Genomic DNA, 13,902 nt, shown 5'->3' on the forward strand with positions numbered 1-13,902 from the left:
TGAAGGACATTCAGGGATAAAGTGAAGGCTGGAGACCTTTCAATCATTGCGTTTCATTTGTGTGACAAGGTCTAGGTGTGAAATACACCAGGTGTTCAGAGGAGGAAGCATGACAAAAGGTAGGCAGGTTCAGAGCACTGGGGGATGTCACAGAGGAAGCAGAGTCTGCATTGGCTGTTGGCAAGAGGGCCAGGCTAGACCTAGAGTGGCTAAGACTTTCCCAAGACGGGGCAGGGCACGGACAGCAGCCTGGTAGAGGGGCCTATGTGGCTCACTTAAGTATTCACGAGGCCCTCAGGCTAGTGGCCTTTGGCAAATGACAGGAAAACTGATGTTCAGTGAAGGGCCTTGAATGCCAGGCCCAAGATTTTGACCGTCATTCTCAGAGTCTAACCAGGACTGGGGTTGATGCAAGGCCTCTTCTGGGAGGGCCGGTTGGTCATACCCTCCTTCGGTGCACAAAGAGGACTGAGAAGCCAGGGCATGAATGTCAACCGCCTTCCTGGGGTCAGCAAAAGGGGTCTCCCCTCCTTTTGGCTCCCCCAAACCCCGACACCACCCTGCGCCTTCTGTGGCCCAGGGCCGCGGTGGGCTCTGGCTAAAACGGAAGGCACCTTCTTTTCACGACCTCAGCACCTCCTGCCCCCCTCCCCCCTCAGTTCCTGTCCATGCCAGGCACCCATCCCCCCAGCCACTGGGTGGGTGAGCGAGTCCTCAACAATCCCTTCTGGGGCTTTCCAACCTATAACTGTCTTCATCCCATGACTCAGATTTTCACTGCTCTTCCATTTAGGAAGCCCCTAAGTGGAGGTTCTGGGCTGTCTGCCTTTTTTTGGTCCTCCATTTCCTTCCTACCTCAAGGACTATTAGGGTGGATTCACTTTGCTGAGTTTCTGGGCCAGCCCAGCTGAATGGGAGGAAATATCCCAGCATGCCACTTGCCTGGTGATTCTGTTTCTCCTGCAGCATCAAGCCAAGAGCCAGAGAGTCACAGCCTGGGAGCTGGGAGGGAGCGAATAGGCAGCCTTGTGCAGTTGCTCCTTGAAACGATCCTGGGCACTGGAGTGAGATGGACCCTGGGCCTGAAACCAGCCCCACCACTCAGCAGCCTTGTGACCTGGAACAAGTGACTTCCTGAGCCTCAACTTTTTTTTTTTTTTTCATTTGTAAAGTAAAGATAAAACTACTTACCTTGCAGGGTTATGAGGAAAGATAAATGGGACTTATGTTAAGTCTGATATTTAGGAACTGAGAGTTGATATTACTTATTTTATCCCAACCTCCTTGAGAGAAAAGGCAGATTTGCCCAAAGTCATGTGTTGAGACACAGTAGATCCTGTTTGTCACACTGGGGCTCTTCTGCCCCCACTGAGTGGAAGACAACAGGCAGGAGCAGAGGAGCATGATGGGAAAATCTTCCTGTTCTCTGATCATCTCCCGAGGGGTAGCACAAGTGGCAGTGACAGGGTTAGCAAACCCCGCCCCCAGGGCCGCTTCCACATCACTGGTGAAGAATAAAGGAACTGGGGGAAAAAAGTCAAACAGAAGAAAGCGCCTGGAAAAGATGTTTTTATGTTCACTTACATGGAAAAAAAAGAATCAAAGTGTACAGCATGAAGGTATATGTGTCTCAGAAAATTCATCCTCATGAACCTGTTTGTTGAATCGCAGTTATAATTCAAGCATTGCCAAATGGAAGTTATAAAATCAGGGTGGGGTGTGGGGAAAGGGCCACCACAGGAAAGGTAGTAATTACGTGCTATTTCTTCTCTAGTTTTAGATCATTGGGAGTTTAAACTTTTCCAGCAAGTCATTTATATAAACAGATGCCACACTAAAATATGTTGTGTCAAAATATAAAACTCCTAAAGCAAGATGGCAATAATATTTTAGGAAAAAAACATTAAAGTCTGGTAATATCAGAACATACAAATAGGATCATTTTGAGCAGTTCTGTTTCTCTGTATGAACAGCAGTTGCAAACAATGGATGTATATTAAAGAACAAAACATTTGGTCTGCACATAACTTAGAAAGGGGTACATTTCTAAACACTGACTTTGTAAGAAAACATGAAGGACATCTTACACTCAACAACGGTTAAAAGAAGGAAATCACTTTCTGAAGGATGCAGTGGGCAGAGTGCCAAGGCCTTTGTTTTCAACTTGCTCTTAACCGTGTTGGGATGTGTTTACACTGCATGGGTTTCCTGCAGAATCTAGCACCAATACATGGATCAGATTTTATCTTTGATCTGAGTCCTTTATGTCTTCAGTTTTGAGTGTATTGAGGTATGTTTTCTTTGGTTGCTGTTGTGATGAATGTGTAATAAAAAACTAATATTTACAACGTTTAAACATTTTAGATTTCAGTGTCAACTCTTCACATAAAAAAAAATTGGAAAACTCTTAAGAATCATGGGAAGGTCATTACTTCCTCACATCTGTCATGAAACTGTTTTCGATACACAGAACAATTAGCCTATTAGCACAGCTGTATGCTTTCTGGTCCAGAATCTTCCCCGTGCTCAGCGGGGAGGCCAAGCCCATGACTGCCATGTCGGCGGTTCGCCACGCTTCACAGTACTGATCCACAAGACGGACTCCGTGGGTGCTGGAGCCGTGCCAAACGACCTTCTGGGGCCTGAAAAGGAATTTTGTTGTGTTACTTTTTGAAATGACCCTTCTTTGTGGCATATCTTGGTGAGCAAATTGGCATAAGTCTAGTGAGTCAAGTCAAACTCCTGAACCCTCCAGGGTCTGACTGCACATCACCTCTCTGTCTTTATCACTGTTTCCAACTTTCTGAACACACTGCATTCCAACCATATCCAGCTTGTACTTGCTCTGAAATCATACTCTCTGCTTTCGTGAATCTGAACCTTTGCTCATGAAGCCCCTTAGTCTGGAATGGCCTCGCTTTCATTTTCAGTGATTCCTTCTCATCTTTCACAAGTCCATTAAACGCCCCCTCTTACAGGAAGGCTTCCTGATTCTCACCACCAAGGAATAATGATTCTTTCCTCTGTGCTCCTACCATCTTATCTGTTTCTCCATTTTCCAATGACAATATTACGTCTAGAATTGTAGCTAGTCTGTGTCTATCTTCCCACGGACTATGAGCTTTGAAAGGAGAGGGGCTGTGTAGGTTTATTACTGTGCCTTCCAGGCCTGGCATTAGGCTTGGCATAGAGTAGACACTGAGGAAAAGTTTACTGAGTTGTTCTATTCTTAAAAGCATACATAATTTTCAAAGAATTAGAGTGCAACTCACAGTATAGGGTTAAAGAATCACCAAGAATAGCATTACTTACCACTTATTAAGTGCCTACTGTATGCTAGATGTTCTCACACTTACCTTTTTATTCTCACAACAGTCTTATCCGTATGGATATGATTATCCTGCCCATTTGACAGGTGAGGCAACTGAGGATCAAAGAGTGGAAGTGCCTTGCTCAAGGTCCCATATTATGTTACTGGACCCAGGTCTCCTGGTTCCATGGCCAGGCTCTCTCCATGGCCCCTGGCTGCCTCACTGAGGCTTTACGTTGGCAGCACCCCAGAGGAGCAGCTGATAAGGGCATCCCATTGTTAGACTGTCTCCTAAAACTGTCTATTATATGATATACTTCAAGGGCTTCCACCTCTACTTACCAAGAAGGATCTGTCATTACATCTCGGCCATCAAAGGAATATATTGGAACATGTGTATTGAACTGACCTCCATGGCCAGAAAAAATTGAGTCCCAATTATTAAAAAGTACTTGGCCCTATGGAGACAAAATGCCATGTTAGAATCATTATACAAACAGCCTGCAAATATTTATCCATTCTTCAAGGCCCAGAAGTCCCTAACCCCAATCCCAGATCCTAGACAGAGTGAGAACTCAGGAAATACTTGTGGTTTGATTTTATAATCTTTCCTTGAACCCTTTTGGCTTTACGGTCTTATTTCTTGAGGTAATTTCTTTTACTATATGTGTATAAAGTCTCCTCCCTATCAAAAGTGTGTTTTAGGTCTTTATCATTGCTATTTTAAACGTATATACTGAGCTTCCAATTTTTGCCAAGCCTTGTGCCAGCCTACAAGTGGATGATGTGGAGATGAATTTCTTACTCTTTTTCCTTTGGTTATTTGTATTCCAAGAATACAATCTGAGTGGGTGAATGTAGTAGAACAGAACCTTGGAAGACGGGATGGGAAGTGCTGGGTGTGGGGTCAGGATGGTCTTGCCAGCCTCAAGGTTCCAAACTGGAGTACTGGGGTCACAGGGACCAAAGGGTCTCGAAGCACCTTTGAGGTCTGGTTAGGATTCAGGACCCAGGATGTGTGTGAGCAGCAACAGAGCTGCCCCTCTGTAGCCTTAAAGGAGTAGGCTATTTCCATGGTATAACTGAGGGATGATGCGAGGCCCTGCCTTGCCAGTGAATGAGGGCAGAGAAATATCTGAGGGTACCAAACCAGGGTGCAGGACAGAGTGGCTCTGCTTTGGGACCAGTGCTCACCAGCTGTTCTCTGGTGCCACTCAGCCAGTGCTCTACAGAAGGCATCCTCACGTGGAACCAAGAGGGGGTCAAGGAAACTAATTCCAGTTTGTAGTGACTTTGAGTAAACTGCTTTCTGCCTGTGAGCCTCAGTTTCCTCATCTGACAAACTGAGAAAAGAATAACTCCTGTTTTTATTGAGAGTATCTATTAAGATAATGGATATGAAGTGCATTGTAAACAAACACAAAAGCTATATAAATGAAAGAGGTCATTACTATCCCTCCTGTCTGCTCCAAGGGTCATAAACCCTCCAAACAGGAAGGGCCATTGTAAATATAAGGCAACTGAGGTCCAGAGAGGGAAAGTAACCACCCAAAGTCACGCAGCTAATCAGGGCCTTGAGACGGCATACTTCTGATGATGTCAGGAGTGGCAACGCCTCTAGTCCCTGTGGAGAACAGTCTATCCAGGAGGCAATGAGAACGATATTTATTTTTACCTTAAGGTTCACTATTGGAAGGCTATATCTCTCTTCTTTCCTCACAACTGTAGAGAGATCTTGCAAGTGGGAGGATAAGAAGGCTTCGTAGGTGGACAACAGTCCTGCTGCCCTGGCCTGCTGGAAGCACTGAAAATCAGCTCGAATGTCCCCAGAAAATGGCGTGTTCAGAGCGACCAAGTGTAGCTGAAAAAAGTGAGAGAAAAGACAGTGCAGTTGAAGAATTAAAGCAAACTCCAACCCCCATAGCCATCACATGTTCCTAATAAGATCCCACACTTGCTGCAATGGAAGGCATGCTAGAGGTCACCTTACTCAACCTCTACCTGACATTGGAATTCTAGCCCCTGCTGGACCATCTCCAGGGAGGGAGAGCTCAGGTCTCCCAAAGCAGCCTGTGTCAGCAATCTGAACAGCTCTAAATAGTAGAAATTTCTTCCATATATGAGAAAAACAAAACAAAATAAAGCACTTCAGAGATCTGAATCCAGCCTGCAGGCAGGCCATCTGTGGGTCTGCCCCTCATTGAGTTTCTAGGAGGTTTTTAAGCTGACTTTGGTCCTAGATCTCAGAGCTACATCAAGCTATCTGCCTCCTGCCTTTTCTTCCACCTCCTGAGTAGGCCTGAGGCTGATCATGAGGGACCAGAGGGAAAAGGCATTGAAAGGAGAAGGTCATGACATTTATTACTAAGACTGCTGGGATAGACCCTTTTGGAAACTAGGGGTCATACAGGTCATACATACTGACCTGCCACCTTGGTAAGTAGCCCAAATAAAAGCCATTCCATAATCTGCTTTCTCCCACTCTTTCTTGCCCCAAACCCAGCCTTCTTTTGCGGCCCTCTCTCCCAGCCCTTTCTGCTGTACCCTCTGAATTATACTCCATAATCAAGGAGTAGTCATCTCCCTCCTCAATCTCATGTCAGGAATAACTTTTATCTCATTAGCATAGCGCTGGTGCAGGACCCGGGCCCAAGTTGCCAGAAAAGGAAAATATTGTTAAATATCTTAAACCCATCTTCCTCCCTCTTATGTGTCTGAAGACCGTGACACCCGAGGCAAGAGGCCTTATGGTCTCATCACCGTTCTGCTGCTGTGTTTCTCGGGGCTACACCCAAGGGTGGTCGCAAGAGGCCCTGATGGACTGCGCTTCCCTGATACCAGGGGACACCTAGGAAAGGGGCAGCGGTGAGTGCGGGTCTCCCTGCCACACCTCCAACCCCACCACCTCCACCTCTCCTTCTTTAAGGAGATGCACAGAGAAATGTCTGCAACGATGGCTGCTTCTGAATGGTGAGATTGGGGGCTTTTATGTTCTCATGTTTCTATACCTTTAACCGCTGGAACATTTCTATCATGAATAGATATCATTTTTATGAAGACAGTGACATTTCCACAATCAAACGTTAAAATGGCTTTTTGAAGATGGTTGTAGTTGTGTAAAATTATAAGTGATTTACTATTTTCTTTCCCATTCTTTTTTTTTTGGCTGTGTTGGGTCTTCACTGCTGCGCACGGGCTCGCTCTAGTTGCGGCGAGCGGGGGCTGCTCTTCGTTGCGGTGCATGGGCTTCTCGTTGCGGTGGCTTCTCTTGTTGTGGAGCACGGGCTCTAGGTGTGTAGGCTTCAGTAGTTGCAGCACACGGGCTCCGTAGTTGCAGCACGTGGGCTTAGTTGCTCTGCGACATGTGGGATCTTCCTGGACCAGGAATCCAACCCGGGTCCCCTGCATTGGCAGGTGGATTCTTAACCACTGCACCACCAGGAAAGTCCCCTTCCCCATTCTTTTTATTCATTGTCCAAATTTTCTACAATGAATACGTATTACCTTAGAATTTATGAAAAAATTTTGTAGCTACTGCCCTAATGTCTCCCCTCATAACTAAGCTTTTTGAAGGGTTACCTATACTTGCTTCTCTATTTCCTCACCTCCCATCTACTCTGCAACCAACTAGAATCTTGTTGGCGTCCCTCCATGCTACAGAAATGCTTTTCTCTAGTTTCTCAATTTGAACAACACCTTTTAGTTCTTTCAATGGGCCTCTTGGCAGCATTTGACACTGTTGGCTTCTATCTTGTTTGGCATTCTTTCTTCCTCTCTGGCGATGGCTTCTCAGTTTCCTTCTCATATGTCTTCCATCAGTTCCTTTTTGTTTTTGCTCGTCACAATCCAATCTCTTCTCACCATATAGATTCTCTTTGAGAATCCTACCATCCCCAAGACAATTTCCATAGCTCTGCTGAAAACTCCCAGGTCTGTATCTCCAGACCAGACCCACTGCAGGGTTGCAGACCTTCTGATCCTGCTTCCTCCTGGTGGTCTCCACTCAGATATCCTACAGGTACCGCAGGCTCACCACGCCCTGCATTAGTTCCTGCTCGGTGAATGGCAGCACTAAAGGAAACGTGTTTCTGGTGTCCGCCAAGTCCATGCCTTCTTCTTTGAAAGTGTCCCCACAATACTTGCTAAAAAGAGTGGCCTCAGGCCATTCAATTTCATTCTCTTGGCTGTTCTTTTTTTTTGTTTTTACATTTTAAAAAAATTGGGGTACAGTTGCTCCACAGTGCTGTGCTAGCCTCTGTTGCACGACGAAGTGAACCAGCCATGTATACACATATCCCCTCCCTCCTGGACCCCACTCCCACCCGCCTCCCATCCTACCTATCTAGGTCACTACAGAGCACTGAGCCGAGCTCCCCTCACTACACAGCAGGCTCCCGCCAGCCATCTATTTTACACATGGTAGTGCACATACATCAATCCCAATCTCCCAATTCATCCCCTCCACCCCTTGTGTCTACACATCCACTCTCCACATCTGCATCTCCATTCCTCTCTTGGCTACTCTTTTTTTTTTTTTTAATAAATTTATTTATTTATTTTTGGCTGCGTTGGGTCTTTGTTGCTACACGAGGGTTTTCTCTAGTTGTGGCGAGCGGGGGCTACTCTTCGTTGTGGTGTGCGGGCTTCTCATTGTGGTGGCTTCTCTTGTTGCAGAGCACGGGCTCTAGGCATGTGGCTTCAGTAGTTGCAGCACATGGGCTCAGTAGTTGTGGCACGCAGGCTCTAGAGCGCAGGCTCAGTAGTTGTGACACACGGGCTTAGTTGCTCCGCAGCATGTGGGATCTTCCCGGACCAGGGCTCGAACCCGTGTCTCCTGCATTGGCAGGCGGATTCTTACCACTGTGCCACCAGGGAAGTCCCTTGGCTACTCTTGATTTGACTGGGAGTAGGCAACTGACCCATGTAGACTACCTCTCCCAAGACTCTGAATTGAGTCAGTTAGTATTGAGCTCTGCAGCTGTAAGATCACATAGAGTTGAGGCCAGGATCAGTGCCATGGCAACCAAGGCTGTGCACAAGCTTTGCAGATGTAACCTATGTCTGTGTGCTGGGGTGGGGGTGGAGGGGAAGCAGGAGGAAAGACCTTTGCAGAGGCTGGTCTGTAGAGATACTAATAGCAGGAACAAGAGTCCACAGGCCCTGTTGTACTTCCTGCAATTGAGTTCCATAAGGTTCCTGCAATTATCTGAATAAAATCTTCATTTAAGCTAGTGAAGAAATGGAGTGAGAGTTTCAGGTCTAAGCAACAAAATGATCCCTGGAAAAAAAAAATCTATCACCACTCAGTTACCCAAGCAGAAACCTGGGCATCATTCCTGATCACCCTCATCCTCACTGCCCCATACCCAACCAATGACCAAATTGTCACTCCTGCCTCCTTAATTTCTCTCCCATCTGCCCACTTTTCTACATGTTCACTGCTGTGATCCTAGTTCAGATAATACAGTAACTACTTAACTGTCTTTGGGTCCCCGGTCCTGTGCCCTCTAATCCATTTGTGCATTATAAGCAAGGTAATTTCTCTGATGCCAATCTTATTTACCCTTGTCTTCCTTAAAATCCTTCATTGTTCCCCCACTGCCCAGTGGAAAAGGCCAAAGCCCTTGGCTTGGCTTTCAGGTCCTTGATGACTGACCTTGCCCTACGCAGACTATACTTTTCCCTTCCCTGCCTTGAACTCTACTCCTTCAGCAAGACTGAAATACTTGGAATTAGAGAAATGTACAGCGCTTGCCCTTGCCTCCCTCTGTTCCATACTCCCTCTGCCTGGAACTCCCAATCCCCTCCCCTTACCTGGCTCTCCCCTGTTCTCAACTGTCCTTCAGGTCGTGATTTAAAGGTCACCTCCTCCAAAGAAGGCAGACTTCTTTGACCTTCCTAACACTCCCAGTGCCCTGCATTTGCCTCGCCCAAACGACTTCTCACACTGTATTGGAATTACCTATTTTTTATTTGCCTCTCTGGCTAGTCTATATGCATCTTGAGGGTAGGAACTGTGTGCCAAGCATGGGGCCTGGCACATGACAGACACACTTTCGGCATCTGTACGGTAAATGCATGAATTGTACTTACTGCAGGGCTGTCATAATTAACACTTGAAACAGACGTCAGTGGAAGCTGAAGCTGATGAGACTGTCAGGTAAAAAAGGAAAAAAAAACCAGTCCTGAATATGCATTCAATCTGTTCCTCACCATATATTAAGGTACAAGTGCAATGTTTCTTGAAAAGCTGCTTCAAACAGTTTGTCATGGTCTTTGGACCACTCTTAACTGTGAAGAGTTTCACACATGAACGAAAAATTATCCTCGGAAAGGGAGTGGATATTCTCAAGACGTTTAGAAAGAGCGCTGAATCAAGGAAGAAGTCCATGTTTTACAACCAACTCATTCACTTTAATAGAGCAAGGCACCTCTTCAGAGCCTCAGCTTCCTCATTTGCAAAGTGGGAATGCTATCACCTGCCTCAAAGGGTAGCTGTAAGGTTAAAATAGTGGACAACGCAAGCTGCTGTTGTTCATACCAGGCAAGCAAGTCTCAGTGTCAAATATTAAAGGGCTCTTCTAGATTGCTTATGCCAACCGTGTTTTCACAGATCAATAAACTGAGGCCAAGAGAAGGGAAGTCCCTTGCCCAAGAGGATTCAGCTACGACATGGGAATGGCCTGTCTCCAGCGTCTGGGTCCAGCTCTCCCTCCAGCTGTTGTGAGAACATTCTGTTGGCACTTGGTAATTTTGGGGCTTCTGCCAGATAGTGAACCATGCAGAGCTGGCTCTCCAGAGTCTGGAGAGCTTGATACTGGATGCCAAGGGGATTCAGCAAGTGCTGATGAATGAAGGAGCTAGAGGTAAGGAAGGGAAACGACTCACATTGCTGGAAAGCGCAGGGGGTGGTGGGCTGTCATCCGGAATGGGGATCAGTTCTCCCAGCTTTAAGGAAAACAGTACGTTGAAAATGAAACATCAACTAGAAACTGTTCGCCTATTTTCAAATCAGAAAAATGGCATTTACAGGAGTAGATTGTTATTTTTAGAGGGTACTTGGAGGCAGTTTGTTAAAGAATTACCTGCAATTTTTTCCAACCATCTCTGACACGAATGAAAAACTCGGTGCTGTCCCTCAGGTAGATGAATGTCCCTTCTATGACCAAATGGGCTTTCTGCAACATGTCAGCCATGTTGCTAAATGCTGTAACCTGTCAGATAATTTTAAATTCCAAACATTGCGGTTATCATCACAGCGATGGCACAATTTGAAAAACTGGCCTCTTCGTAAAGTCAAATATGAGCCATCCCCTCACAGTCAGTGAAAAGGCTTATTGTGCCATAGAGAGATATATAACTTCATTAATAACCAAAGGACTTTCTTTCCGATAAAACAAAAACACGCATTACCTTGAAACACAAATCTCAATTACAATAAACAAATTAAAACAAAGAAGATAGTATCCTGAGAGTTCAAAGACATTTAAAAACTGTTAACAGAGTTGGCTCTGTTGGATGTTGGTATTGGCAAAATCATTGGTAAGTTTTGCCACTTCCATTTGTGTGAGCTGCACAATGGCACCAACATTGTTACATGTGTTTTGTTAGTTCATGCTGCTCCTTACAGGGTTTCAAATTTCTTTTCATTTGGAGAAAGAAATGTAAGCAAGTGAGTTACTCTACCTATGTCTTAAATCTTTTTTGCCTGGCTGGGTAGTTCCAGTATTAAATACACAGCAGAAAATGGGGATCTGTAATTTCTCTGTCTAGAAAATTGCCAAAGATCAGACAGCCATCTTGGCCTATCCAGGCACAGGCATAAAAGCTGGAAAAATCTATTGAGAAGTATCAAGCCTCAAAGAAATATCAACCAAGGAAGCTGTTATTTTTCTTTTAAACTGAGAAAGATTATAAAAACTTAATTTTCACCTAGCTTTGAAGATGACTTTGTGATTAAAATGACTTAGGCATCCCCCAAAGGTACCAAATATCGAAATTCCATCTACTGTTGGACAGTTCTTCATCTGGCAGCCCAAATTTCCAAATAAAATCTATCAAAGACCAAAGAGCATTCCTAGGACTCCTGACATCCTAATGAGGTATTTGTCCCTCTTTCTGTGCATCACAATAGTCTCTGTGTGCCATATCCTGCTCCAGTGATCTGCAGGGTAACAAGGTACAAGAGACATCCTTTGGTAGAATGGAGAAGGCTGCATTACCCAGGGGAAATGTAACCAGCACAGGGCCTCCTGTGATGTTGTTTAGTCTTGTGCCTGTGTTTTTTGATGTAATATGATTGGCTCTTGTTACAGTTTAGTCAATTAAGGATTGGAAAGGTGGAACTTAAATCATAAATGATTTTGTAGTCTGTATCTTTTTACTTAATAAGTCATCCAAAGAGATAATAAATACCCTGTTTGTGAAATTATACCATTTCTATTGTCATGGAGGTCTAACTCCAACAGAGAAGGTATGCCAGCCCCTAAACACTGCAGCCAAAGTTCTAAGGAAACCCATCCAAAGCAGAAGGATGAAGACACACTGATGATAATACTGACCAGGTTCCTGGATCCGGGGAGCCCTGGCTGTCCTGGAGGGCCGGGTGGGCCTGGAATGGCCACAGCTAAGACAAAGCAGAAAAGAGAAGTTACAAAAAAGCATAATCTCTGCAAAATGCCTCCGAGGTTCAGCTGGTCACTGAGGGGAGCGTTCACCACCCCACTCACAGTGCTTCAAAGTGTTGCACCTCGTAACCGAATCTTAGGAACTCTGTGCCCAGCATATGACTCAGCCACATTGACTGGTTTGGGGGAGAACTGAGATTCTTGACTGTAGCCCTGGATGAAGTCATGCCTAAGACTTTCCAGTTTTATAAGTGAATAAATTCCTGTTGTTTCAATTGTTTGTATAAGTCAGTCTGAGTTGAATTTTCTGTCACTTGCATCCAAAAATGCTCTGACTCATACAACTTATTTCTCCCAAGAGACAAACAGGTAATTACTGAACAGAGGAAGCAGGCTCAGAAAGAAGAGAAGGTGCTAGGCTACAGGGGGGCAGGGTAGGGCAGCGACAGGGGCCCTGGCCGTCCAGCCAGGAGACTCAAGTTCCTGATTTGTCAGTTCTCAGCTGTGTGATCTTGGGGAAACAAGCTCTCTGAGCCCCAGCTTCTTCATCGGTGAAATGTAAACAGATATTTCTTCACTAGCCTGTGTTGAGAACTGAGAAGAACACAAACTAGGAATGTGCTTTGCAAATTGTACAGCATTCAACCAGAGATTCTTACCTTTTGAAGAGTCAAAATGCCCTTAAAAATCAAATCAAGGCTATTGCCCTCTCCCCTAGAAAAATGCATATATGCATATCTGCAAGTGCACGCACGCGCGCGCGCGCGCACACACACACACACACACACTTCTACTTAGAACGTTAGTGGGATGATAGCTCCCTGAGGCACATCTTTGAATTTTCTAGGAGTTTATGGTTCCCAAATGAAGAGTCCTTACTTTAGGCAAACATAAAGAAATGTTATTATAGCAATTTCGCTGCTCTCCTTCTACCTCTCTAATCTCCAGTTCCCCCCAGAATCTGCAAAACTCTTGGCAGAGTTAAGGATGTTTGTACAAGTCCCAGTAAAATTACTGTATGAGATTTTTGAGGTCACTGCAAATAAGCCTGCAGTCTGACATAGGACCTGAAAATTCATACACAGGTGGTGAATGTCTAGTGGAGACAAGGTCTGAGGACTTGGATTTGGATCCCAGCCATGCCTCTTCCTAGGATTTGTGACCTTGAGTCACTCTTAACCTCTCTGAGCTTTGGTGCCTTCATCCATAAAATGAGTTTTATAATCTTATGCATTTCATCTCCTTCCTGGGGTTGCTGTTAAGATTAAATGGGATAATGGATATGGGAGTGTTTTGTAAACTGTGAATTGCTATATATTATGTGAAGGGTAATCCTTTTCAATGGAGCAAGGAGTCCTAGGGCCCCCTAGTTTAGGGCTACTATGGACAACAGAGTCTCTGAATCCTGTACTCACCCTGCAATGCCCCTCCACCTCTTGCAATTCCTATGTATCCCTCAAGGTTGTATGGGCACCTATGGTTTTATCCACCCAGCACCTTCTCTCTTTACAGGACCAGCATCCTCACTTGCTCCTGAGATCTTCCCCTTCACCTCTATGACCATTCAGGTCCAGAAGGAGCTGTCATGGTCTCATGTGATCCCACCTCCTGGCCACAGATGTTTGGTCCAAGGTTGGGCATCTGGCCCAAGACAGGTCAGTCAGAGTCCTTCCCCAGAACATCCCCACCCCAGGGCTTTTCAAACTAAAACTGAGAAACAAGACCAAGATTTCTAGATGACGGTGGAAGCTGTAGGTTGTTGGTATTTCTCGCCATGCAGAGGATATGGTCTATGGCGAAGAAGCATGATGCTGCAGTCGGAGAGCAGCTGAGCAAGAGATGGCCAGAGAATCCTCGCAGGGACTGAATCCCTGGTTCCGGCTGCACCTGAAGTCTCACTGCATGCCTGTCCCTCTTACAAATTGATTGTTCACACCCTCCTGCACATCCAATAAGTTTCCCTAT

At 45.4% G+C, this 13,902-nt stretch overlaps 1 protein-coding gene across 5 annotated transcripts in view; it reads right to left on the reverse strand.

The window, feature by feature from the left end:
- Positions 1–1,556: 1,556 nt before the first annotated feature.
- Positions 1,557–13,902, reverse strand: part of COL15A1 (collagen type XV alpha 1 chain) — a 98,205-nt gene continuing 85,859 nt past the window's right edge. For all 5 annotated transcript variants that reach the window (XM_061200195.1, XM_061200194.1, XM_061200198.1 and 2 more), the window contains 7 exons: positions 11,872–11,936; positions 10,396–10,524; positions 10,199–10,258; positions 9,404–9,463; positions 4,986–5,171; positions 3,653–3,768; positions 1,557–2,642 (listed from right to left, as the gene is read on the reverse strand). In XM_061200195.1, coding sequence (XP_061056178.1) covers positions 2,429–2,642; positions 3,653–3,768; positions 4,986–5,171; positions 9,404–9,463; positions 10,199–10,258; positions 10,396–10,524; positions 11,872–11,936 — 830 coding nt within the window. In that variant the 3' untranslated portion in view covers positions 1,557–2,428. The remainder of the gene's footprint in view (positions 2,643–3,652; positions 3,769–4,985; positions 5,172–9,403; positions 9,464–10,198; positions 10,259–10,395; positions 10,525–11,871; positions 11,937–13,902) is intronic.

The sequence above is a fragment of the Eubalaena glacialis genome, chromosome 9 (genome assembly GCF_028564815.1).
Source record: "Eubalaena glacialis isolate mEubGla1 chromosome 9, mEubGla1.1.hap2.+ XY, whole genome shotgun sequence".
NCBI classification, from domain to species: Eukaryota; Metazoa; Chordata; class Mammalia; order Artiodactyla; family Balaenidae; genus Eubalaena; species Eubalaena glacialis.